This window comes from Lepisma saccharinum, chromosome 30 (assembly GCF_977018435.1).
Source record: "Lepisma saccharinum chromosome 30, izLepSacc3.1, whole genome shotgun sequence".
NCBI lineage: Eukaryota > Metazoa > Arthropoda > Insecta > Zygentoma > Lepismatidae > Lepisma > Lepisma saccharinum.
The window spans coordinates 10,298,798-10,326,288 of NC_139258.1; the positions used below are offsets into that span (position 1 = coordinate 10,298,798).

General features: G+C 39.6%; 1 protein-coding gene across 5 annotated transcripts in view; it reads left to right on the forward strand.

Annotated features, from left to right (window-relative positions):
• Positions 1-27,491, forward strand: part of drm (odd-skipped family member drumstick) — a 67,069-nt gene that overhangs the window by 26,071 nt on the left and 13,507 nt on the right. For 4 of the 5 annotated variants that reach the window (XM_083115116.1, XM_083115117.1, XM_083115113.1 and 1 more), the window contains exon 2: positions 23,285-23,861. In XM_083115116.1, coding sequence (XP_082971242.1) covers positions 23,638-23,861 — 224 coding nt within the window. In that variant the 5' untranslated portion in view covers positions 23,285-23,637. Of the gene's footprint in view, positions 1-21,233; positions 21,305-23,284; positions 23,862-27,491 lie in introns of those variants that run through there. The other variant, XM_083115115.1, reaches the window with a different exon arrangement.

The window sequence follows — 27,491 nt, forward strand, 5'->3', positions numbered from 1 at the left end:
AATCAATAGTGAGAAGATTTGAAGTTGAATAATAGTGGTTCATACTTTCCTAATCACTTCATCGAAATACCAAACATGTGTTTCCCGATTGTCAGAACACCACTACACATACTTCTTTAGCTGCGCCTCGCACATCACATCGTGAACAAATTATGTGGAAAAACTTATACTTAAAAAATATACTTTTTGAACTTGACGTGATTTACAAAAGTTGATACATTTCGAGCGAGAAGATTAAAAGACCCACAGGTTAAGTTTGCAGCAACTTTTCGCATGTAAAGACCCAAACTTACGCGCAGAATATAGTTCCACTGCAATACTGCCGATTTGCTCACTGTCTGTGATGTGAATAGCTCGGCGGTTGAGGCAAGACTGGCACGAGAAATGCTGAGCGCCGTTCTCAATACATAAAACCTGCTGCAAACGCAACCTGTCCCGGGGCATAGATATATTCCTTTGCAAACTGATAGAAATACTACAATAGGCCTATTAATACCGACATCTAATCGTCCAGCCTTTTCTTTTTCTATTTATTCATTCGCTAACTGTGACCATCAAAGTATATTGTCAAACTCAACACATTACGCTTCTCTCTTCTAATTCAGCTGAAATAAAAGCGAAGCAACATTATTGTCCAGTGGAGCAGGGTTTAAAAGTTGATTGAATTTCTTCTTACCAAACGTGGAACCCTTTCGTTGCGAGATGTATAGATTTTAGTTGCTCAGTACGCCAACAGGTGGCTCTCATTCGTGAGTGGTTCGTCTATCTTTCACGGCCTTTGAGTTTCGATTTCCCCTGCCCAATGCAAGCTGGATCTGCGTTGCGCGGTAGCAAATCGCTGCCGCCGTAGAGGCAATGTTGCATTAGCATGCGAGGGAGATTTTAGAGCGCCCGGAAACGCCGCTCCTAACACGCAAACGGCGGAGAACGTGGTTAAAAACATGCATGAGCAATAAAGAAGGAAGAGTCGCCGTCAATGTGGTGTTAATTTGAGAGCTTTCGGGCAGATGGTTTCCGTCGTAAGGGAGGGGGAAAGATTTGGCGGTATTCGGTAGCGAAAGGGGGCGGTACGCAATAGGCTTGGCAACATTGGAAGCTCCCGGGCACTGCTACCGGTTCTACACCAACGATTAAGATGCGATTCGGAGCACCAGTGGCTGGCTACCTGAAACTGCAGCGCTATTCTGATTGGTTCCCGCCAGCTGCAATCCTCCCCCAAGGGTTGCGGGTTGAAGCAGGCAGTGGCAGCTTCATTATGTCTGTCTGGTTCGTTGTAAAGAAGCTGCGTGCGTTTACTCTGCTCCTGGCCGACCTCCCCTGCACGTTTGCATGCACAAAGCCAGTTCTTGCAAACGACTACAGCATGAAGTAAATTTAAATGTATGCTACGAGACCAGATATGCCGGGTTCGAATCATGATAAAGACATTGTCCCTTTATCAATATCAACATTAGCCTATCAAGGTGGTTACTGTTTATCAACGTATTTTCATCCCAACCCGCTGGGAAGCGAACCTGGGTTAGGATGGGATCCCTAAAATTTCAGTGTTAGCTTTTTACAGAAAATAATTCTTTGGCATTTCTCTCGTTTCGAGCAACCGTTAGATACCATAAATCATGAAAAATTACATGTTACATTTCCCAATAGCATTCGAGAGAATCTTGATGTTACTTTACTTTCACCGCTGGCTAGAGACTTGCCATAGTATTGCTGCGGTGCAGGCCAAATTTCTACCACATAAATCTATAGATAGAACAGCGAATTCTAAACATAGATATGTAATTTTTCACAATTTGAAATAGCCTATCGTTAAAGTTTCTTCGAAACGAGAGAAATGTTTGGAAAAGTTTTCCTGAAAAAAAAAGACAAAAGGTCCAATGGCATCCTAAATTAGCGAGGCGAATTATTTTGCCAGAAAACATCGGCGCTTCGTATAGGCCTTGTAACCTTCAAATAGATAACTGTTGCATTTACACAGAACAATGCTAGTTTGGATTAACCAAAAGATATAGTTTCTGGCAACGGAACATAATGTTTAAATAAGCGACAATCAAATGATTGCACACCCGAACTAAATTATTTTAGTAATCGTACACATTTGTTCAGTGTTGCCAAAAGATTTGGTTAAAATTACCAGATTTATATACCAAAATTATTTTATGGTTATCAAAAATTGCAACTAAACCTGTGTTGATAATTGAAACAAATGTATTTTTTTTCTGTGCCAAAGCAACGTTCCAATGGCAAGTTAGGCCATCACCGTTGAGGTAGGCAACACACATAACGTACACTGAAGGGAAAACAATATTTGAGAATCTATGTTTTCCATTTTTATTGGACGTGACTTTTCTTCATAAATTCAGAACGTGAAATACTGTTTCCTATTCTCCGGCCACCGTACCAATCGGTGTCCATTCAGAGCGCAGAATGGTTATTTTGACAACATCCTGTTTCCCTGCTGGCTGCTTTGGGAAGGGGGGGATTTTAGGGTTGCCGCTTCTTGCCCAAGCAGTAGCCTATAACCGAGACGGCCTAGGCTCCGGCGCGGAGACCGCCTTTATGACAGCGACCCTCTGTTGCCGCGTTTACCTACGAAGGAACTCGCGGTCAAACAACCAATTAAGCCTACCGCTTGGGCAAGAAGCGGCAACCCTAAAAATCTCCCTCCCCAAAGCAGCCTGTAGGGAAACAGATTTTTTTCAAAATATCCGTTCTGCGCTGTGATTGGTCACCGTGAGATGCAACGGCAGGACTGTAGAACGAAGCACCGTTCGAATTGGAAGAAGAAATTCTGAAGCAAGTATAAAACGAAAACGAACTCGTTTCTCACTGTACAGCCAGTTACGGTTATTCTCCGTGACAGAGTATGACGGTCTTTGTCTCACCTATGGAGAAGTAGGCAAGTAACGGGTTATTTGCCAGGATGAAACATGCTTTGCTGCTTTGTTTTCAACTTATGAATGCATAGTTACTCTGTGGAAGTACTGCAGGGAACAATTGTGAAACTTGTGAAAACAGTTAAGTGTTTTTGTTTGTTTGACAAAGTAACGGGAATGAATTGCTTTTAGAAGTTATGGTAACTGTAACGCATTTCTTTTTTGAGTGACCTACCCACATCTGGGTGAGGTGCACACTGCCAAGCCCCTCTCTCGGGCGAACGTTCTCCCTTTGCACGTGGTGAAATAACCGCGAAAGAGATAAGCGCGAAAGGGCACAACAGCGAAACGTGCCGCAAAGATTAAACGCGAAAGAAACAAGAGCGAAACGGAATAAACGCGAAATATTTAAACGCGAAACAAATTAAACGCGAAGCGGATTAAGCACGAAACGGATTAAGGCAGAAAGGTTTAAACGCGAAACGGATTAAGCGCGAAAGGTTTAAACGCGAAACGGATTAAACGCGAAAGGTTTAAACGTGGAACGGATTAAGAGCGAAAGGTTTAAACGCGAAACGAATTAAGCGCGAAAGGTTTAAACGAGAAACGGATTAAGCGCGAAAGGTTTAAACGTGGAACGGATTAAGCGCGAAAGGTTTAAACGAGAAATGGATTAAGCGCGAAAGGTTTAAACGTGGAACAGATTAAGCGCAAAACGTTTAAACGTGAAACGGATTAAGCGCGAAAGGTTTAAACGTGAAACGGATTAAGCGCGAAAGGTTTAAACGTGGAACAGATTAATCGCGAAACGGATTAATCACGGAAGGTTTTAGCGTGAAACGGTTCAAGCGCGAAGGAAAAACCGCGACGTGTTTAAACGCGAAACGGTTTAAGCGCGAAAGGAAGAACAGCGAAACGGATTAACAGCGAAAATTTTACTTTCGCGCTTAAATCCCTTTCTCGGTTGTTCTGGCGACCCCTTTGGACCATTGAATATTGCAAGAGCATCTTTATCTAGGAATTACCTAGAAGAGAAGTAGGCTATAGGGCAAAAGTGGAGAGAAACGAAGTTCGACATCCCCTGGCAAGGATATTACAGTCCCGTGCTCCCCCTGCGGGATCCGCCTTTATGACAGTGACCCTCTGTTGCCGCGTTTACCTACGAAGAAACTCGCGGTCAAACAACCAATATAGGCAAGATCCGACAACGTTAAAAATCCCCCTCCCCAAAGCAGCCAGTAGGGAGACAGGATTTTGTCTGCGCTGTGATTGCACACCGGTTCCTAGTGCGGCCTGACCTTTGATTATATCTATTTACTCTACATGTAAAGGAAAATTCTACAAGACGTTACTGGGTCAATTTCTCTTTACAGAGTTTCTTTTTTCTTCCACTCTAAAAATCATGCTGCTCCTAAAATTGGTGTAAGACCCTAACTGGTGTACAATCAATAGAATGTGTGGTTTGCAACAAGGCACCAAAGATTCGAACAAGTGATCTCGGGTAACCAGCCAGGTAATGTCGATTTAACCTGGTTGGTAATCCGAGAACACTTGTTCGAATCACGTCGCCAAGAAATCTATAGTGAAGCCTCCGTTTCAGCCGGCGCGGAGACTGCATTTATGGCAGTGAGCCTCTGTTGCCGCGTTTACCTACGAAGGAACTTGCGGTGAAATAATCTATTATGTCTACAGCTTGGGCAGCCAGCAGGGAAACAGGATTTTGTCAAAATAACCGTTCTGTGCCGGTGTATGGACACCGGTTGACTGTACAATTCCTAAAGGCAGCAAAGATGGTGCTAAGCAACACCAATTCCGCGTAAACACCACAAGGAGTGTCCTGTCGCCACCACTCTTGTCGGCAACTCAGTTACATATTCTTTAGAGCATAAATTTCCCTTCAGTTGGCTACACTTCCTGTAGTAAACCACTGCGTGTGTGTATTTACCGCGCAAAGGTTGATCAGGAGGTGGGCGGGAGAGACAGACGCACCGTAGGGCATGTGGTCGATTCACACGGGAGAGAGAAAGTGTAGAAAGTGCTTTCACCTTTTAGAGTTTTCCCACACAAATCATGCACAAAGGTGGGCGGAAACTTTTCCGTTGGCGGGAATGCCTTTAATTGGCTGTGACGTCACGGGAACAAGATACTTTCTCTTTCTCTGCAAAATTTAAAGTCATAGAAGTCACAACTATGACAACAACCGTTTTCTTGGTCTTCTGAAGTCAACCACAAAAGGATTGAGTTTCTTGCACACAACAGTTTCGTGCAATTTGATTCTATTCTTCTATGCGAAGTTGGAAAAACTATATCCAATTTCACAAATCGAGAAAATACTTGTATGAATATTACGATGTATAAATTACCTGCTATTATCTTTCTAGTTGACTGTACACTCAATAAATTGTAGATACAGCAGTTAATAATTTGCTTACTGTTATATTTACTGCCAGCTGTGTAATTTATACAGTATAATATTAGTTCATCACGATAGTAACTTTTTTTAGTTTATTTATTTTTACATAGAAATGCAGGTTCATGAATTCTTATACAATGCGCCAATTTTTACGCATTACATTGTACAAGGTGAAAGAATTAAGTACCTAATATGCCTTTATAATGATTTACATATTTTTACGTTTTGTAAACATATTTTCAAAAACTTTCGCCTTCACAAACAAAAATGAAACGTATATTTATTGTACGATAGCAACAAAACATAAAACTTTTATCGTTCTACTTATTCGTATGATATCAGTTCAATTTTCACTGCTTTCTACAATTCTGTCCCAAAAAGTAAATCACCACGACATTGTGCAAGTCGTAAAATTCTGTCTCATCGTCAACCATGTGAAGATCATGATGAAAGAAAAAGGATCGTATTATTCTCGATCAGTCCCGAATGCTCACCTACGGAACGACGCTAGCGACGTTATGCGGCAGGTTTGAAGAGGAGAGGAGAGGAGAAATTCCAGAATGACAGCAGATGACGTAGCGAGCGCCTCGAGGAAGCTGTGTTGGCAAGGTTAATTGCTCATTTGAAGCGCGGTCCAGGAATCTTTCAATCGCCGCTACAAATTACTTAGGTCCCTGTAACCCTCACTGTTTTCCTCGTCGGAATATATGGATTCGGGATTCTAGGGAATGGCCCCCTGCTGTTTTAGGCCTTGATCGATTCTTGGCAGCAGTGTAGCCACATGCGTGCTTTCTATTTTCCACCAATTGATTTTTGGTGATTTTTTTCTGAGAGTGAATGATTTGGTAGATTGGTTTGCTACGACCTGCGCACAATTTAGCAGCAGTGCATTCAAATCTAGCTGCAACTACGTGTCTTCTTTCTACAGAATATTTAAAATAGGCCTAGCCACTCACCTCAATTAGTAGCAACTCCGGCAGTTTGTTTCTTTATACATTATATTGCAGAAGATACAATTCAACTTACAAGTGTATCAATATACGCTGTATAAAACAGACCTTATTACTACCTTCGTTGACGCTGTACATCGTGCAGTATGATGTGCACTTACACATCATATAACGCATAACTATCATCCCCCCAATGCACTACTAATGACTTATTACTTATCTTTAATCCCCAGTATGCATACTAATCAATTCAATGTATTATTTTATCATTGTATAATTTTTATATTATCTTTATTGTAATAATATGATCATTGTTTATTTTTCTATTTGTTATTATTATTATTATTGCATCTCTGACAAGGGTTGGTTGTAAGAACAGCTCATGAGGCCGAAACCCGTCTGTTTCAATAAAGACCATTCTATTCTATTCTATCCTATTATATCGAATCACATCGCCAATGTTTTCTGGGAAATATCCCATGTTATTGATGTCGATTTATCCCTACGATGATCAACCAACACGAAAGTATTGCTACTTGGGATCGAACCTAGGACCGCTGGCACTAAAGGCGAGAGCGTGCTAACAAATTCGTAAAACGGAAACACTGAGAATATTTTTAGAGGATAATGAGTTTTCCATGACTCCCGATAAATCTTCGCGGTACTTTTTAGAGCAACCACTTGGCAACACTGCTGTGATCCACAGAAAGCAAATGCTGTTAGCACCAGCAGCACCCCTGCACCACCTCGCGCCGGGAATGCAATTATTTCATCCAAAACGCCGCCCTCCCGTTGAGAGAAAATTTTTCTGGTATTCATCTGTCGGTTGCAGGGTTTATCTATCATCCATTCATCAACCGATTGTCCGAAGACATCTGCGCCGTTCAGTGCCTCCATCTGGACAGCAAAAGACCGAAACGAATTTCGTTCAATAATAGACAAGGAAGGATCTTCACAGGTCTCGGCAGATGTCAAACGTTCAGATTACCTGGAGATTTCGAGCCACGATTACGTGTGGAACTTTACTTTCTATAACAATTATGGCTTGGAAATGTATAACATTATTAAATGTGCAGCTTTTAGACAAAGATTTCTGCTACACAGTTCTAACATGTGTTCAAGTACAGTGGGATCCATGAGTATAATCGTTCAAATTGTCCATGACTATTTTCATTAATTTCTCTCTCACATCCTATGTGTTTTAAAGCGATGGATTTTTATGTATGCTGGTGCAGAAGATGTCAACGGCTTGTTTTGAGTTTTCTTTTAATTCTTGAAGCCCCTATTGGGTCAAATAAAGTGCACGAATATGTTGATGGGCAATTTGCACGATAATACTCATGGATCCGACTGTACAATTTTAAAATTCAGAATACGAAACACCCCCATTGCTACAATGACTGCAGCAATTACCGTAACATTGACAATCTGAAACTAGATGTCTGTGGTTTGACACTTTCGCACGGAATCTTTAGGGAACAAGGTTTAGCAATACCCTGTTGAAGCGTGTTAATTGGCCAGTTCTGTTGTTGACTTCACAGCAGAATTGTGTTAACTTCCCGTCATTTGAAATGATGGCACCCTCATGTTACGAAATCTACCGATTTATTAGACTAATTGATCATAATTAGAAGTTCCGGCGATGTCTGGACTCCTGTTGTTCAACAACGCTGTAAAACTTGCGACCAATTTGTTATCGCATTGTTAACTTACCTTTCTTGATGTGGGAAACTGGTAATAGCTGGTTTCCGCTATAAAAATGACAAATTAGATGGATTGGACGCGTATATTTCGCCTACTTATATGTTGCATAATTTACTGGAAATACTTATAGATTCTGGCAATACTGTCAAAGATAATAATTTGATGCTCTATACTTTACGTTGGACATATCCTGCACGTCCCCTGCTCAACATTTTTAGGTATGGGGGCTGTAAGGTTTTAAAATTATATTTCGTTTTAGTTCTATATTTAGACGTATTGACAACTTGTTGTAGATTGCACCATGTATGCTCGGAAAAGGAGAATCAGTTGACAAGGAGATGTAATTGTATTTCTCTATTTTATGTCGCTTTTCTGCCACTTTTGGCTAATCGCGACGATGAGGATGAACGGTGAATTGATTAAATTGTTGTACACTCACCATCGAATACCAAGGGCCATGCCGAACTCGAACTTGCGACCTTCGATTTAATCGAAGTAAAAATGTTTTCAAATATCCTTTTACTTTCATATACCTGCCCCACTGGATAGCCATGATAATTTCATGTTTAAAAATAACATATTTATAAATTAATGATACGTGTTAAGAATGATTATTAAAATAAAGAAATTGTCTAAATGGGAGTTAACAACTGCAGTTCGAAAAAGGTCGGGACAGCAATTTAAAAAATAGACTGTCCCGACAAAATCGGAACGGAACGTGTAGCCTTGCATCGACGGTTATAAAATTAAAATTAAGAAATATTGCACATTGTAGACTTCTGGAGTCTGCATCCCTCCATAACAAATCCATTCATTAACGCAAGAACGAAATTGAAATTCGAGCCGGGGAGCATGGCCCCCATGGCCCCTCCTACGACATTCTACACTGTTCAAGGTTTTGGATGTAGATGTATTGAAGACCTGCAGAAACAGGAAGATAATTCCGCTTATAACTTAAACACAAAGCTCCATCAGTTGCAGAAACATTATCGTCCAAATAATTGTAAAACTAATTCTTAAAGTGACCAATATGTTACGAACACCTTTAATAATGCAAGTGAAAAAGACGCCTGCATTTCATATTTTCTGTGAAGGGAACTTCACGGGGATTTTCCCATTTACCTGCATGAAAAGTCGCATTCGACAACACGCATATTCGTGCTTAAATGTAAGTCCCGAGTTTGCCTCCCATGTGTATTGCAAGCGAGCATGTTTTATGGATATATACAACCAGGTCACATATCGGCAAATGTCCCCTGTGAAATGTTACATCGGGAAAGTTGGGTTCGCGTGTCCAGAATTGCCAAATGTTTCGGGAACGACCGATCTGCGTGTGACACTTACGTAACTGCGTCACCTCTGCCACAAAGCCGCAGGCTCCGATATTTGAGTATTTCGTCATCGGCTTCCTGACGCCATCTTGCCATATTTGGTGCTTGCAACTCTTCGGTTAGGCTTATGCACCGATAAACTTGTTATGTCAACATGGATATTTCCCATGTGTAACCCCAATACGTGTCAATTGACACTTATAATTTGACTCCGATAACGCTTTAACGTGCATAAACAAATGTTGCACTTTTTGGTGTGTCAAAATACATACGGAAATGCATAAAATTACACTTTTATCAGTTGAGTTGGTGTTGTGTGATGCACTAAGAATGCATTGGGAAGCTCAGACAAGATCACTTCGAAGATAACAAGATTCATAATTCGACTGTGTCATATTGATGCATTAAAAGTGAATGATCTTGTGTGAGCTTCCCAATTAATGCATTCTTAGTGCATCACCGGAACACAAGCTGATGATTTTTGTGATTGATTTGGTGCTGTAAGTCCACTTTATGCACAGTAAGGCAAATCGGGACTGGACCTACAGTTTAAAGTGGAATCCGATCATTCGAACCTCTGTGCGCCTCCACCGGGTATCGAATCCGGGACAGCTCTGTTTTGGACGACAATTTCAGCAAAATTGTTAGCTATAGGGCTTGGAAGTTGAAGACCTATAAATTGCCAACAAAAGGCCTATAAAAAGACCTAAAAATATCTAAAAAAAGACATAAAAACGGAAAAAAGGACGTATAAATGTGATCCAAATTAATTAATAACTTCAGTTCTAATTACATATTTAATGAATATGCGCGGCACCTCCTTATCTGACTCTGAGATCTATTCAGGCGCGTGCTGTCTGATCTTATACACCGTGCTGAAAGCTTCAAAACAAGATAAAGTTGCCACTTACAGCGCGACCTTCCAGACAAGTTACGGTTAAAGGACCTTGTACCGTACCTGCTTCAGTCGTCCAAAAATGTTCTTCTCTCGTTTCAGGGATGGTTCAAATATATTTATTTTCTTTACTACAGAAAGGATGTTTAAGAGGTGATGAACTGATGATGATTCGAATTGAGAATGGGCAGTAAAAACGTAGTCGAAAGAAGGTGAAGTTGCAAAAAAAGCCGTTAAGACCTAAAAATAGGCTAAAAAAGGACCAATTAGCCAAAAAACGTCGAAAAAGGCAAGAAAGGACAAATAAAACCCACCCTTTTCTGGCCTACAATGACCCAAAATGAACATATATTATGTTGGGCCTCAGCTTTGAAAAAAAAAGCAACTTTCCTCAACTTACGAGCCCTAGCTATAACCTTTTCTGGATACCTTTAAAGATTATCAACAAAGTGATGTGGTTAGATCAGCGCGTCCATATTGGCTTTTGATCCACAAAGGTGTAGTATATCTTCAAGCCATCAAACATGATTTTTTGAAAACCTGCTTGAGTAATCTTGTACAAGGGCACGGGAACTGTTCTTGTGAAATAGCCCGTTTCGGTTTTTCTGACACTCGTCAAAACTAGACAAGCTTTTAATTTCTATAAAATTGTCTTTAATTTTCTGCCTTTTCTCTGACCGTGATATTGCTGGCCGGTTTGTAAAATCGATTGAAAGTCACGCAATCCTTTGTCTGGCCCCTCCCCCCCATCCCTTTCAAGATTTCCTGTTGCTAACCGCAACAGCAACTGCCACTTGCTGTGGTCTTGCTTCCCTGACATCGACCAAACAAATAGATGGTTAGATTTTGAACGCACAAGTTGTTACGTTCAATTGCCTTTGTTTCTGATCAAAATAAGTTCCACCACATCTCTCCTATTGACTATTATAGTCCCTACCTTTTTGTTCTAACGTTCCGAAACGTAATTTGGCTTCCTTTTCAACAACTTTCCCGTGGAATCTGTTCTGCTGTCTCTTCACTAATTCGAAATTAATGACTAACCGCAATGACAGGAGAGGTTAAGACCGTTTAGCAGAGCCATCTACCGCTTGGTTCGAAACGTAAATGGAAGAGTTGAGATTGAAACTTTTTATTTCTTGGCAGGAAACTATCTCACTTAAACTTCTTAGTGTAATTGCTATAGTTTAAATATAAAAAATAGTAGGTAAGTGTTTATATCGTTTCTTATTAGAAAATAGTAAAGTAAAAAAAATATTTTTACTTCAATTTCTATCGCATTGCGACAAACATGGCAAAAATTAACGGGCAGAACAACTGAGAATTTAACCATTATAATGCCTATAAAGGGGTCAAGATATCTGAACTTCGGAAAATAAGTGATCTACACTTCCACTCCTATTTCAATTACGGTGATGGATCTGTAACTCTTTAGACATTTCATCACATTTCAAGTCACAGGTAGTTCATTAGTTCACTGCTAGGTGGTGTAGCTAGTGACAAAGATGACGTCCGAGAATAAAAAGGAGTATTGGAGAATGTAATTAATTCAGAATGATCATGAAATAAATTTTCGTCAAAATAATGCGATTAAAGTTAGGCTTTCTTACAAAGCCCGAGTACTTTATAAAATTAGGATATTTAGAAATGTAGAAACTGTAGACGACGTCCAAATTTTTCTTTTCACATATTGGTAACTTTAAAATGCCAATTAAAAATTCATTCATTATTACATGTAACATATAATTAAAGCAAATTGTTAAAAAGGCCACTGCTCATTTTGTAGAAAATATATATATATATTCAGAGATCTATATATGCATTATTTCCCCATAAAATGAATATTAGGGATTTTTTAATTTTTTTTATTTTTATTTACAAATGAGATGATGCTTTGTATATACGTGATCTACAGTTGCCGTAACGTCTACTTATACCGGTTAGAAAAATTTGAACTCTCCCCCGATGAAGACGCAAGCGAAAATGGTAACTTACTAGAGAGAGGACCTGGCAACGCTCTTCCGTGAGTATACTTCAGAGGGCGCTGAAGTTGCGTGTTAAGAATCTGCCATTTCCGCGTATCGATGGCACGCAGTCAAAGGTATATATTAAGGGGTGCCTGGGATTTTGTTTTCTTCTCTTGATAACGGTGTAATCTTTTTTTTCAAAAAGGAAGAAAAAGCGACCGCCTGAAGCGCCTGTGTCTCAATTACGTCATTAGGGTGGCTGCAATAACTCCACTATCGAAGAGCGACCACCACACTAGCTTCGATCTATATCGATGAACGAAGGTCGAGTTTTAGTTTTGAACTGGCTCCATTGTTGAGCTCATTACAGACACTGACTTTATCAAAATGTACTTTGTTGTCGTAGCCAGGAGCGTATCTAGAAATATATTTAGGGGCTTGCGCACTTTGTTGTGCATTCGCCGGTGTCAGGGGGTGCTCGTTCGGCGGCGCAGATCGTATGCGCAGTTGTCCGTGGATGCATGACGTCACCATCGAAACACTCGGCAAGGAAAAGGCTGGTTCCTTATGCAAATATTGAGAAATTTGACAACGAATATCTTCTAAAATATAGTAGCAAGGGAAAAGTTACAACTTTTACTGTTAAGATTCATCCTTTCTAATCAATTTATCGCAAAGTTGATTCAAATGTGTAAAATGGTTTTCAAGAAATCGTGTTACGAAGGAACCCCTGTTTTGTTCTCTCCAGGCTTCCAATTTAAGGGAGTTTTAACTTAAGCGCGTTGGATTTCCTTTTGCTCTATGTTTTGAAATAAGATTATTTTGTTCTTGTCAACTGAAATCATGCCTCAATGCTATGGAAAGCTGTGAAAACTATTATCAGAAAACTAACGGAAGAAAACTAAAATATCACAGCTTGATTGATATAAGAAAATGAGAGATTGCCCATTTTTGTGAAAAAGGCATTGTGCGAGATCTAAAAGCAGAACTTTATAATATTGTATGTAAATGTAAGGGTGTAATAAACGTGACTGCTTCCCAGGCACGTATCCAAGGGGGGGCTTAGGGGGCTCAAGCCCCCCCGAAAGTTTTCGCTTTACACTAGATAAAATGAGATTTTTTGTTTATTGTGGTGTCAAATAAAGTAATGTGACGTTAATTTAAGGAGAGAAATAATTATCGAGGTAAGACGGAGAATATTCTATAACCCTGTTATTGGTAACAGCTCGTATCCAAGGTGGGAATCAGGGGGCTCAAGCCACCCCCCTTCAGAAAATTTTCAGTTTACGCTAGATAAAATTAGGTTTTTGGCTTCTTGAATAATATGGTGATAATTTGAGAGAGATAATTATCTAGGCAAAACGGAGAATGTTCTATAAGTCTGTTATTGTTAATAGCGCGTATCCAAGGTAGGGATCAGGTGGTTCGAGCCCCCCCCCCCCCCCCCGCTCCTCAAGGAAATTTTTCAGCTTACACTGATAAAATTATGTTTTTGACTTCTTGAATAATGTGACGATAATTTAAGGAGAGGAATAATTATCGAGACAAGACGGAGAATGTTCTATAACCCTGTTATTGTTTATAGCGCGTATCCAAGGTGGGGATCGTAACTCGTGGACTCCCCCCACCAGGAAAGTTTTCATTTTACACTAGATAAAATTAGGTTTTTGTCTTCTTGAATAATGTGACGATAATTTGAAGAAAGAAATACTTATCAAGGCAAGACGTAGAATGTTCTATAACCCTGTTGTTGATAATATTGCACGTAAACTTTTCTTACGCTTTCGGTGTTGTCGTAGCGAACTTGAACACTATGTAGAAGAGACTTGTCAGCATTTGGAAGCTGCACAACATAGGTAGCGCCGCAGGTAGGGCGATTCGGATTCATTGTAATTTTTTAATCTCTGGAAAGCGCGAGAGGGAACGTTCTTGAAAAAGAGAAGGAGTCGAACTACTGGCAATATTTACGAATCGTGATATCTGCGAAACGTTCTAGAATATAATGAGGATATTAATACGCGGCTTCAATTTCCCGGTTGATCTGTACAACAGAATAGGTGGAGACTTCAGAGGTAAGTGTGACAATTCGTACAGTCGATTAGTGATCAGTCAGTGTCCATTGGTTGCTTTATAAGATCTAGTGATTCGAAAATGAAATGAACTAAATACCGTAAAGTAACGAAGTCTACCACTAGTTCCAGTTCGGTCCCAAAGCTAAAAACATTGACGACAGCGGAACTTCTAGGGCCTCCTCGATGGCGCAGTGGTAGTGTCGTCGCCTTGTAATCAAGGGGTCCCGGGTTCGATACCCGGTGGAGGCACAAGTGGTTCGGATCCCACTTTAAACTGTAGGTCCAGTCCCGATTAGCCTTACTGTGCATAAAGTGGACTTAAAACAACAAATCAATCAATCAAAGACAGCGGAACTTCGAGTAGTGATACGAGTAGTTCGGGTGGAAAGACGAAGAGATCGAAGTTCTCTCTCTCTAAAGTGAATATTTCGGCAGTATCGGGCTGGGCATTGGAGCGATTTATTAAAAAAGAAATAAGCTGCACAGATCAACTGAAAATCAAAGTTTTGAGTGATGATTTCGTTGTGCCAGGACCAAATTTAGTGTATGCAATCCGAGAATTTCATGGCATAAAAAAATGCTTTTGTTTAAGGCTACTGGGTTCGACACCACTCAACAGACAATTTTGGACACTTGCGTGCGAGTGCTTAGGCATGAATATGAACAATTTGGTGGGTTTCGGCTTTTATAAGAGCTGCAAACATGGGAGGACAAGACGCATTAGTGGTGTTCAGGCTCGAATGAGAGAGAAATATTCGTGAACTGTCTGATTCCAGTTCCCTGCACACAGTTTGAATCTTGCGTTGTCGAGTGGATTGTGCATTCCGTGCATGTGTAACAGCTTCGTAAAAACACTTCTGGTACATAGATGTTTTGATGCCTGATGAGAAGAAATGGACAAACGTACATACTGAGATGGTTCCGGCACAAAATATTAATGCATGGAAACAGAGGAGTTGAGTGGTAGAAAATGTCCCGATTTCACGTTCTGATTAAAATGACAGCCTTAAACAGTGGCGACGATTTAGGAGATTGTTGCTCCCCATTCTTTTGCCTCCACACTATCACACTATGGTCTCTTAATGCTTGTCTCCTTGTCCATCCCCCCACATTTTGGAACCCAATTGCCACCACTGGCCTTAAACATACAATTGTGATACCACTTTAAAAAATGGTGTTCAGCCTCCCCCCGCAAGGAATTCCTGGAAACGTGCCTGCTGCTTCCCGTAAAATATCACTGCAGTCTCCACGTTCTTCTTCTTCTGTCTTTTCTTTGGCGCCGTCAATAGCTTCAACACGTTGTATTTTTTATATATATATTTGTCACATATTTAGTATTCAGCTCGTTCCGCCACCTGAACGCAGCAGCTACGGCTCAAGGGCAGTATAGTTACACCGGAAGAAGGCTCGGAAATGGCAGGCTTCAGAAGTTAACTCATCCAAATTAAATTAAACAGGTATGTGCTCTCTCTAAATTTAAATCATAGTTCACAAATAATTTGATTAAAAGTTTTAAAAGTATCTGTTTTATTTAATAGCATATTAATTGGTTCATTCTTCTCCAGCATAGCCATAGGCAGTGACCACACTACGGGGGGGGGGGGGGGCAGGAACGCCTCCCAATTCTCGTTCGACAATTTCTCTCTCTCTCTTATCTGCCCCCAGTAAAACGACAAAATAAATAAATGAATGAATGCTCTTTTAGCCAAAATGTGCATTTTTGTGTCGTATGTAACGGAATAATAAAAATGATTGCCCCGGGAAAATATGATTTACCCCTCCATCTTTACTATTGCGCCGTCACTAGCTATAACATATTTTGATTTCTATTGTTCCCACATATTTATTTTAATTTTAGTATTGTGAATCATATTCCACTGTGTTACTTCACGTAGCCACCCCCCCCCCCCCACACACACACGTACGACTTCAGTTGTAAGTTTTAGACTAAGCTTGTCAAATATCCACTTATATCTTTGTATTCTTGAGCCATTTAAAAAAATCATTTCGCCCCTTCTTCTGGACTATTTCATAGGAATATTTTCCCACTGGAAGCCCCTTTGCAGATCGAGATCCGGGGCTATAGCCTTCCCAAGCCAGCGTCCCTTCCAAATACTCTCTTGGCCTCATGAAAGACAAATATATGTATTTCTACGAAATATTAATTTGACTTGGCAGTTTCTCTTTTCGAACAGGAATAAGTTTTAAATTTTAATAGCTTATAAATTTACACTATCAATTTTGAGTAAAGGTTTTGCGTAACCCTAAAAGTACATTTAGAGACTGCAAGGTCAACTCTCGATATTTCAGGTATATTAATAATTTTCATCACAACGTCTTGTAATAATTATTTGTTACTTCAATAACCTCCTCGCAAATGTTTCTCGCATATTAAAACATAGATGCCATATGATTGTCATTTTCTGTTTATTTCCTTGTAATGCTGACCTCCGTGGTGAAGTGGTTAGCACAACGCTTTACGATGCCAAGGGCCCCCAGGTTCGAATCCCCGCCCGGGCATGGGTCTACTTTCCTTTCTTCAATTTCATCATATCATCACGCATCCTCATCTTTGCGATTAGCCATATGTGACAGATAGCGAAGTAAAATAAACTAAGTCTATTAATCAATTATTTTTTACTCTTTAATTCTTCTTTAGCATGCCACGTTTTTATTAAAATTATATTACGATTTGTAAAATGACGAAATTCTAAAGGAGAACACGCAACTTTCTTTGTAGCTCATCGGTCAGAAAGTTTCAGGAATATGGATTTTCAAAATACATTTTTTCACATGTACTTTGCCCCCTTTTAAAAGTAGCGCGTTTTCAATTATGTTACTAATCATTAAAAGGATGCCTCAATACCATCTTGGAGGATGACAATTATTATTTTCCCCCTCCTAAAAGTAATAATATACTTTCGCTCTCTGAATCTCCCATATAAATGCTAGGGGCCGTCTGCTTCAGCCGAGCTCACTGCTTCTCCGGTGACGTCACGCGTTCGTGCAAGATCGGCAATCTTCGGATGGCTTTACCTAATCTCTATATTCCTTGGCCGGTGTGACCTTCGGTCAATTTTTTCGGTCACTCCATGTTCCACTCTTTGATAAAGTCTGCATGTGTTATTGGAGAAAGAGAAACGAATAAGTACGGTTGGTTATTTGAAAAGTTTAGAACGCAACGTTATGTGTGTACGTGCTCTAACATTGTACAAATACTCAAAATATTATTGTCTATTTTCTTAATAATAACTGGGTAAATACTGTCCGTTTCAAAATAGCTAGATGTTTTACATTAACAATTTCAATAACAACACCAAATTTGAAAAGCAACATTTACTTCCTTACATTTTTAAACATAATTGAAAAATAATTGTTTTCCTTCATTCTTCGCAAATTCCTACCTTGCCTCTGTAATAAATTATGACGCTCCTACGAAAATTCAAGTATAACTCACCGTAGTTCTCGGGGTGAAAATAAAATTTATTTACGTTCCCTAGCAACGTCCGTTTCCATTGTCAACAACAAGCACTGCAAACTCTAAAGAATTGTTTGTTTTTATACCTCTAAACATTTAGTTAAAACAAGCACGATGTAGATATTGTATTGAGTATACCAATATCTAATTGTATCTGGACTAAATCATCTCCTTATGTAGATGGCACCCTTGTTTCATGCACCGTTTCAAAACCAGGAGTTGATTAATCTGTTTGTGATCTGTGAGAAATAATGTAGCTTGACAATGAAGACATGAATGAATGTGGGCAAAAAAAATGCCCGTGGTAACGGGTTGCTAAGAACGTGATTAATTTTCACGCCCTTTTGGGACGATTTTATAATCATGTGTTTTGTTCTTCTTCCTGCATGGGAAATGATCCGAGTCGATTCTTCTGACCCTTGTCGAAGCTAGACAAGATTTTAATTTCTATAAAATTGTCTTTAAAACCGTAAGACATGGTTTGAAAGCTATTTTCCGTGCAAAATTATTTTGTTCTTTTTTTTTTCCGGAGGAGAGCAGGGAAGTGAATATAAGCATAAAATTGTACGTTTATTTCACATACGAAATGTAATTTCAGTCACAGAAATTTTCGTTATTTATTATGTGAACGGCAAAGCTTCATCCGCACATTGCAATCATCGGGGTGGATGTTGAGGCATAGGAGTTCCATACATTCACGATGCCAGCCATTGTGGAGGTCCTGTGATCAGCACCACGCTACGGCCACCTTTAGCCCCCAGGCACCCATTTTGAGAACTCCCAACACACAGCTGCTTTATTCAGGGAAAGTTCCCACCTGAGATCAGGTAGATCCGGATTCGAACCCGGGTCTCCGCGTGGCAGTTTAACGCCTCATAGGACCAGCTCGGCTGCTGAATGATTATAAAAGACATTTAATTACAAGTCTGGTAATGGCCGTTGTAGGAACAGGATAACTTCAAACTGTAGCAGTCTTATGGGGCAAAATTCCTTGTTCGCCCCTCCCCCCTGAAAAAAATCCTGTGTATGTGTATTCATAGTACACATACCCTATTTTTTATAACATCTAAATATTTAAAATGTTTTTATTGTAATGTGTAGTTAGTGAATGATTTCAGTGATATGCAACGTTTGAAACTTATTCCAAAACACATCGTCTTATTTGAGTTCACATCCTTGAATAAAACTTGGTCGAGGGTTCTGCTTCCAAGGGCCGTTTTAGACGAAAGAATTTTTCTTAACATTTACGCCATGACCAAAATGTTGCCGTGTAAAGTGAAAAAACTTATGGCATTTCTCAAGGATATGATCTGTTCTATTTCCGTAGCATTTTTCGTAGCATAACCAATCAGAAGCGACCTCTAGGTCACGTGTGAAGATGTAATGGCGGCCGCGTGAGATGTAAACAATGTATCACTTCACACTTTTAAAAGCCGATAACTATTCAACCGAGACGAATAACATTTAATATAAAACGGTATTAGGTACAAAACAATGGCGCTGCTTAAATACATACTTTACAACGTTTACTGTACACGTATTCAAGAATATTTTAGTTGTTTCAATTGTAAACACCCTGCACTCAACATAGATGGTGTAACTCGACGTGCCTTCCGTGCTGTATATATTATACATTGTAATCACAAAAGCCTACCGAAATTTTACATGAAATGCTTCCGTGTACAGTACCATCTGCTATAAGATTTCTGGAAGCATTTACGTAGCATTCATAATGTTAAAGGAAATGCTTTTGTCTAGCGGGCCCATCGCACGTCACGTGAGAATTTCCGAACGCGAGAAAGTGTCAGCCGGGCTCACCTCTACGGGTTCCACTTTGCTAACAGGCAGTCGATCGCAGGTTGTTTTCGATTGTGCAAAAGTTTCGATCGGCAGGATCTTCAGGTAAAGCGAGTACTTGATTCAGTGGTGAGTGTGAGTTAAGGCAGTGAAAGGCAGGGGACCAGAAGATAATAGCAAGTGAATGAAGGTTGAAGAAAAGAAAGGCCGTCATAAAGTGCTAAAGCAAGAAGTAACTTCATTATTCCCTTTCAGATAGTTGCTTTTTATTGCCCCTGCTGTAAAGTTTCGAAGAGTGGGTAATCGAATTGTCTTTATCGTGTGTCGGTAAAACGCCTCAAAAGAGGGGCCAGAGAGAGGGCGCTGGTGCTGTTCTCCCACATCGCGATCTTCGGAAATGTGGATTCGACATTGAAACTGTTGAACGGATTTGTGTGAGATATTATGCTCGATATTCTGTGCTTACAAAACCGTGCTTTGACGATTTGGTGTGATGCAATTTTCTTTGCTTGTTTAGTGACGGTGACAAGGTGTTTAGAAACGAAAAGCAGGACACTGTTACTTTTGTACCCTTGTAAGTGGGCCTGTGTGGGGGAATTGCTAGCACAGCGCGCTACAACACCAGGATTCACGGGTTGGAATCCCGAATTGGGCAGGGGTCTTTTTGTGAGTGTCTCTTCGTCAATTTCATCATAACATCACTCATTCTCATCTTCCCGATTAACCAAAAAGTGGCGGAAAAGGAAAGCAAATTAAACCAAATCAAATATATCCTTTTAAGCTGCTTCCTTCCCCCAACCTTATTGTAATTTCGCACATTCCATACGTATCACACACTCAACTTTTATTATTTGTCAACTACTAATACACACATATAGGCATCTCTCTCTCTCTCTCTCTCTCTCTCTCTCTCTCTCTCTCTCTCTGTGAGAGTATGAGTGGTTAACCTAACAACCATGTCACAAGTATTACTGTGAAATCAAAGAAAATTCAATGGTAGCACTGTTAAGCTTTGATTCTTCAGACGACAAAGATTCACAATGTGAATATCCATACGCTAACAGTACACAAAGTTGTAATTTAAACAGACTTCTTTTAAAAAAATAGTTCCCTGGATGAATATCCATTGTGTGTACTCATTTATTGAGATAATATCGTCTTCCTCTTTTGTATTTAGTTCGGACTCTCATAAATTGGGTTGACCTATTTGAGATTATTGAGGGGGAGAGCAAAGAGTATTTTGTCACCCCCCCCCCCCTTTGACATGGGAAAGAAAAAGTGTGTCCCCAACCCTCAAATCGGCACCTATAATTACAAATACAGTGGTAAATTTGCATTCCAACGCTCCGTTGAGTAGCTGCGACATTGTGTAATTTCAAAATCGTTCTGGTGACATTGGACAACTGATCTGGTAACAGTGATGATTCTCTGCCTGCTGTGATTTGGCTACCGTGCTTCTAAACTATGGTCCCAACATTCCAGTCCGACATTGGGGCATTACTTTTCCACGGGTTTCCCACGGACACAGTATACTCATATGCGCATCACGCCATGTTTGGTTCTGTACCACATAGCCGTCGGGTCAAGTAAGCTAGCTCCTTGTCCCAAACTGTGCGTGTTTAGCTTTGGGGTCACCGGAGGCAATTGGTAATGCTAACTGTCACGAATATCTCGCTTGTCTTCTCTATTGTTTGTCAACAATAATCTGTATGTGTGACCGATCGGTTTCGCCCGTATTGGGCGCGCTGTTTCGCGGAAGTCTCGCCAGAGGGAGGATCGGAGGCGACAGTTCTCGTTTGTACCTCTTTGGATCTGCTGCAGAACGTAAGTTGTTTTTGCTGTACTTTGTAGGGTACATTTTGACGTCATTGTTGTGTTGCATGATGGGTGGACAGGACCTGGCACACTTGTATCTTGGAAGATTTTTTAAACAGACTTGTTTCGTATATTACCAACGTTAAAACAAACAAGAATATGGATATTTAATTTAGTATGTGCTGAACCAGATCGGGAATGTCAACGATTGACTTAGAACGGCGTAAAACTGGAAATCGACCGTCTTTTGTAGATACAAATTGCATACGAAATTGTAGAAGACAGCGCCGTCTGTTGAGGCAGCTGTGACGAATATTTCCGACATGTTTGTCATCTTCGCGACATAATTACACAAATGTAATATCTAGAATCCTATTTAGATATTGTAAATTAGAAATTCAGCACAATTACGCTAATTTGTTAGTGTCGAGGATTTCAGCCGCAATTTACACATGCTCTTCTGCCTACTTATTTCTGCTGGCCGGTGGCTCAATTTGCTTCAAGCGGGAAACTATTTCTGCCGCTCTACGATATTCTGATTAATTTAGTTCAGTTGCGTTCTTATCAGAATTCTCTCCGTAGTATTAAAAGGGTTCTTACTTATTGAAAAGCGCGAGAAATGTTCACACGAACAACTCGAATTCCGTCAAATCCATGTTTATGTACTTTTAGAGCATCAATTGCTCAGTTAAACGTATAAGTTTGAAATGATCTGATCTGTTCAGTTGATGCATTTTTAGTAAATTTAACGAAACAGCAGCTGGTAAAAGATCCGTTTATGCATTTCTCTCTGTATTTTAATTTATCAAAAGTTCATCACTAACAGTTAATGCACTTTAACACATAATGTGTTGCTGGAATGAAAAAATAGCAATATCTGTGTCAATTGACGCATTGTTGGTTCTGGTGCATGTTTTCAATTCCAACATGTAGTAACACCATACCCGAGTCTCGGGATTATATATTCTATGTTCAAGGCAGAACCGTAGCTGGAGGGGAGGGGGAGAAGGGGCAGCCGCTCCGGACACCGGAAACGAATAAACGTCATTGTGACTCGTAAATGTATTGGCTTCCTTATTCAATTATTATTATATTTGTATTACATAATTAGTATAATTTTCAATTAATATTATTGCCAGTTTGTTCGCTTCGTTCGCAATGTAACGGCTTCTAAGGATCATATCAGTGTTATACTTATTGCATAGGCGTAACTTGGCGGGAGTAAGGGGCACTTCCCCACCAATAAAAAATCAGGTTTATGTAAATTGTGCTTTTTGTTAACCTCTGTGAGGAGCAAGGTAACGAGTATTTTTTTATGGTTTTGCATATGTAACAGATATTTATCAAAATAGTCCTGTGTTCTATTTTTATGGGTTTGAAAACTTTTTGATTCTGCCCCCTCCAAAGTTAGATTCTAAGTTACGCCTGTGACTTCTTGCTTAAAAACATTACCGTTTATGATTTTGTCATGATGGTGTGACATATTAAAAGTGTGAACGGGCGTTTTAAAAAGCGAAAACTGTCGGTATCGAGAAATATATGCGTTTTGAAAATACATTACTACAGCTGCAGTAAGGGACTTAAAAATATTATCAGTATTGTTTAATTTAAGTTATAAAGGATGATTTCGTCGTGGTGTTCTGTTGCAGTTAAAGTAGACGTGCATCGTCAAAGAAACACCCATTCCTTAGCTGGGATTCGACAGACGGGTCTGTTTTGCCAGCAGGAAAATGTCAACCATGAATCCAACGCAATTCTCACGTATGTCGTGGCCGCTTGAAAGAGCGCACCGCCTTAATCCGTGGTGGTACACCCAACCACGCCAGCGCGACCTAATACGGAACCAGAAATAATTTCTGCCTCATTGTTTCGATCTCGGCGTACACACACACACGTACGCGCCACACAAAAGGGGATCGCGTTAAAGATCTGGGTCTGCCAGATTAAAGAAACAACAAAAAAACTGCATCTCTTCCTTTCACTCTACAGGTACGCTGACAAGAGGACCCACAAGTGCGCAGTCTCTGTTGCCATGGTGATCTAAGTGCCTCTCCAGATCTGCAGGGAAAGTGTCTCCTACGAAGAGATGAATCTGGGCTCGTGAAGACTAGGGTGACATATTGACTCCCCGCTGAGAAGACGCCCTCGCTATCAAGACAGACGTCACATTGCAACTAGTGTTATTTCAGTGCTAGATTCGCCAACACTGCTCCCGTTCTGCACGACCCCCAATATCTCCCCAACTTGCTTCGAGTTTAATCCTCGTCAGGATACCTCAACAGAAAAGAGTATCGTTTGTTTTTTTCGGAGCGCGGCGGAGGGACACAAAAAAACTATTCCAAATGTTTGCCATAATGCCCATAGAGACTGAGGAACGCAGTTCCGCAAGAGAATTTCGCAGGAAAATGAGGACCAAGTGCGAATTCATCTGCAAATACTGCCAAAGGCGCTTCACTAAGCCTTACAACCTCATGATCCACGAGAGAACGCACAAGGATGACGTCACTTTCACATGTGAGGTTTGCGGCAAGACCTTCAAGAGGCAGGATAACCTGAAGCAGCATCGGTAAGTGAGCCCACCTTTATTTACATTCCTTGTTTTTATGAAGAGATTTTTTGTATATATGTATATATAACACTAAATATCACTATTATTAATATCGCTATTGAGTCTTTTCAGAGTTACCTAACAAAAGCAACTTCCATTACTTTTACAGTTATCTACTATATTCTAGATAAGATATAACTGGAAAATTTATTTTAATTTTCATTAAATTATAAACGTCATATATTTAAATATGAAGATAGAGGTAAGAAAAATTAAACCCTTCTACTTGAATCAAAAAAACACTTTCTCCTAACTTTTGAATATAATTATAATGTTCATTTACTGTTGAAATGTGCAGAAAAATAACTGAAACTTACTGTAACTGGCGTACGCAGAGGGGGGACTGAAGGGGCTACAGCCCCCTCCGATTTTTTAAGAAAATCAACATTTTCAAATAAAAGCAGTGAAGAACTCGGGGGGGGGGGCTGCGGTAAAAGCCCCCATAAAATAACCTCGATTGCCATTTTAAAAGGGAAATTCTAAAAATACGAAATATCTTATTGTGTATGCAACCCCCTCCCCCCAGAAAGCATCTATGTACTATTCACCATTACAATTCCAGCCCCTCCTGAGAACATCCACAACGACAAGAACTGATTGAAGTAGCTTTTGTTCATTTTTTCAAGATAAAACGTGATTAACACATTGAGATCCTTATAATGTATTGCAATTTTTACCAATTAAAATCTGCCAGGGGGAAGTTTGTAGTTACATATTTCTGGTACAGTGGTGTTCAAAGATAATAGTAGGTATATTGACCATCATACCCTTCTACTTTTGTTTTAAATCTTTTGAGTTTAATAGAAATGGAATTGAATTGGAATTGCCATATGGCAATTTGCTGTATAGGAACATGTCTTTCGTAAACCACACAGTATGAATATAGTAATTAAAATTGTTCCTACTGTTTATTATTTGCGCGCATGACTGTACGAGTTAAATGAATATTTTAAGGAATATGAAAGCATTAGATTAACTCGAGTTTTTCCAACCATTATTCAGATAAGTGTCCTATTTCTCACATTTCTAATACCAGAATACTAACTAATTTTGCTTTCCTCCCTGGGGTTGGCAACAGCTTATTTTACAATGGATAGGAAAATTACGTCTTTGTTCATAACATACCGTTATAACCAAACACCTAAAAAAGTTATACTAAACAGTTTAAAGGAAATTTTAAGATAACCTATTCTTGGATATGAGGAGTTCTACAGCCTCATTTGTAAAGCGAAGAATAATGCTAATATATGAAAATATTGATACATTTGCAAAATAAACAGAGAAACATGGTTTGAAAGTTTAAGATATTATTTTAGGCGCGTTTGTTTTGAATAGTTGGATACGGTCGACGGGTTTGATGCATATATGAACAAAAATGCACGGTAGTCCGCTATGTTGAACGGTTGACTGACGATCTCATTGAGTCACAGCGAATGTTCTTTGTGAGTATGCTTCTAATCATCATTCCTCATCGCCGCTATCAACCTAAATAGGTAGAAAAGCGACGTAAATTAAGAATACAGAGAAGCTTATTTGAAAGGTTTTGTTTAAGAATCTAAAGAGCACGTTAAAAAAATATGGTGAATTGTTTGCACAGAATTCAAACCAATCTTCACATTGCTTTCGCTAGTGACTGTGACAGAAAACATACAATGCCACGAATTTATAGCAAATCTCTAGCCAACGATGAAAGCAAAGCAGGTTAAAATTAACTTGAATTCGGAACGAGTCTAAACTTGCTGCTACACTTTCTGTCAGTTAATATTTTCTACCATTTGTGCACGTCTATGGCGACAGTGTAAAGTAAGGAAAGAGGAAAGATTTCTTCTTTTCAAGAAAAGACCACTTGCACTTCTAACAACATAGCCCTAGGTGGGTCGTGGCGAGAAGTCGCTTTCGTCTAACGTACTTCGTTCGGAAAGTGTTCTGCGCGTGCATCGCTCGCATCAACCGCTGCGGAGCGCTCTGAACGATCACGAGCTTTAGAAAGCGCGTTCGAAAATTCTTCCGGGCATAAGATGCACATTTATTTCAATTCTGTCCAAATTAGCACGAGTAAGAAAAAAAGTGAACAGCGAGTTTTAGGTCATAAATTTCATCTCAATTTGCAGTTTTAAACGAATCTTTAAGCCGATTATTAAAGTTTAGTATTGAAGAAATCATTCATAAATCCGTTTCGGCTTCCACGTCTTGGCACTTTTCGTAACAAACAGTTCTTCTTCCACCTTGATATCTTTGTGCAGTTATGTTAGATAACTTAGCGTCCACGTACAGTTTTAGCCTCCAGGCAATAGTTATAAATAGTAAAAAGAAAGAAAGTAATATACACTAGGCTATGAATTGTGATAGTGACGGGATTCAATTTTTAGCAGGCATGAAAATCATTCACATTCAATCTCGATTATATCGTGCGATACAACCACTGATCTTTAATACGGTTTAAAAACCATTTCATTTAAAGCAATCACGAACGATTCCTTTCTGTTTCAATTTCGTGATTAACGAAAAGTGACAGACAAGCAATGCTAAATAACAAGGCTACATTCTGCATTAAATACATCTTACATAAATAATTTATGAAATTGTTTTTATTTCTTTTTAATGCCTCGTTTCAAATTCAATGTTTTCGTAATTTTTCTACATTGTCGTTATATTAGAATATAAGCCAAGAAAAACAAGATAGATAAATGCTTTTTAGCCCATTTTTGTACAGTCGAGAGTAAAAGTGGTCGACTTTCGATCTCGCCACCGGAGTTCCAGGGTTCGAATCCCTGCCTGGCATGAGTGTTCCTTGTTAGTGTCCCTTCATCAATTTAATCTAATCATTACTCATCGTCATCCTTGCGATTAGACAAAGTGGCGGGAAAGCAGCGTAAAATAACGAAATACAAGAACAACAATGTACATAATTTAATGTTAGTGCCCCTTCTGTCACCCAAATATTTTCTTTCTGGTGTCCTTGCCGATTTTTAACACATTTCTACAGGTTTTGATCTGCCACTAATATAAACTAAAGGAGAATAAATTATTTGAAAAGTGTATTCCGGCTCGCAAGTCCAAGCATTGAGTGTTGACTCCAGACGAGCGCAACTTGTATCTTCAACCATTTTCTCTAATCATCTAATCCTATGCCGTCTACCTACAATGAGGTAGAGGTTAAATATATTGTATGTCACTATGTATAAATATACACACAGAGAACTAAATACATCATATCGATTGATGCGCCATAATGCATCGATTGATGCACTAAACTGTGTTTTGTAGCTTCTTCAAAGAATCAGATTCACATTTGATGCATTTTGGTGCATTTTTGTATGTCGTGAAAGAAACACCAAAGTGCATCATTTGATTCAAGTGAGGATTTCTTTCAGTCGACATGCACTTTAATGCATCAGCTGATGCGTTTTGATGCACCTTGATGCGTTTTGATGCACCTTGATGCGTTTTGATGCACCATCATGCATCATCATCCAAAAATATGCAGGAAGGTGCATCAACTGATGCATTAAAGTGCATCTCGACTGAAAGAAATTGTCACTTGAATCAAAAGATGCACTTTGGTGTTTCTTTCACGACATACAAAAC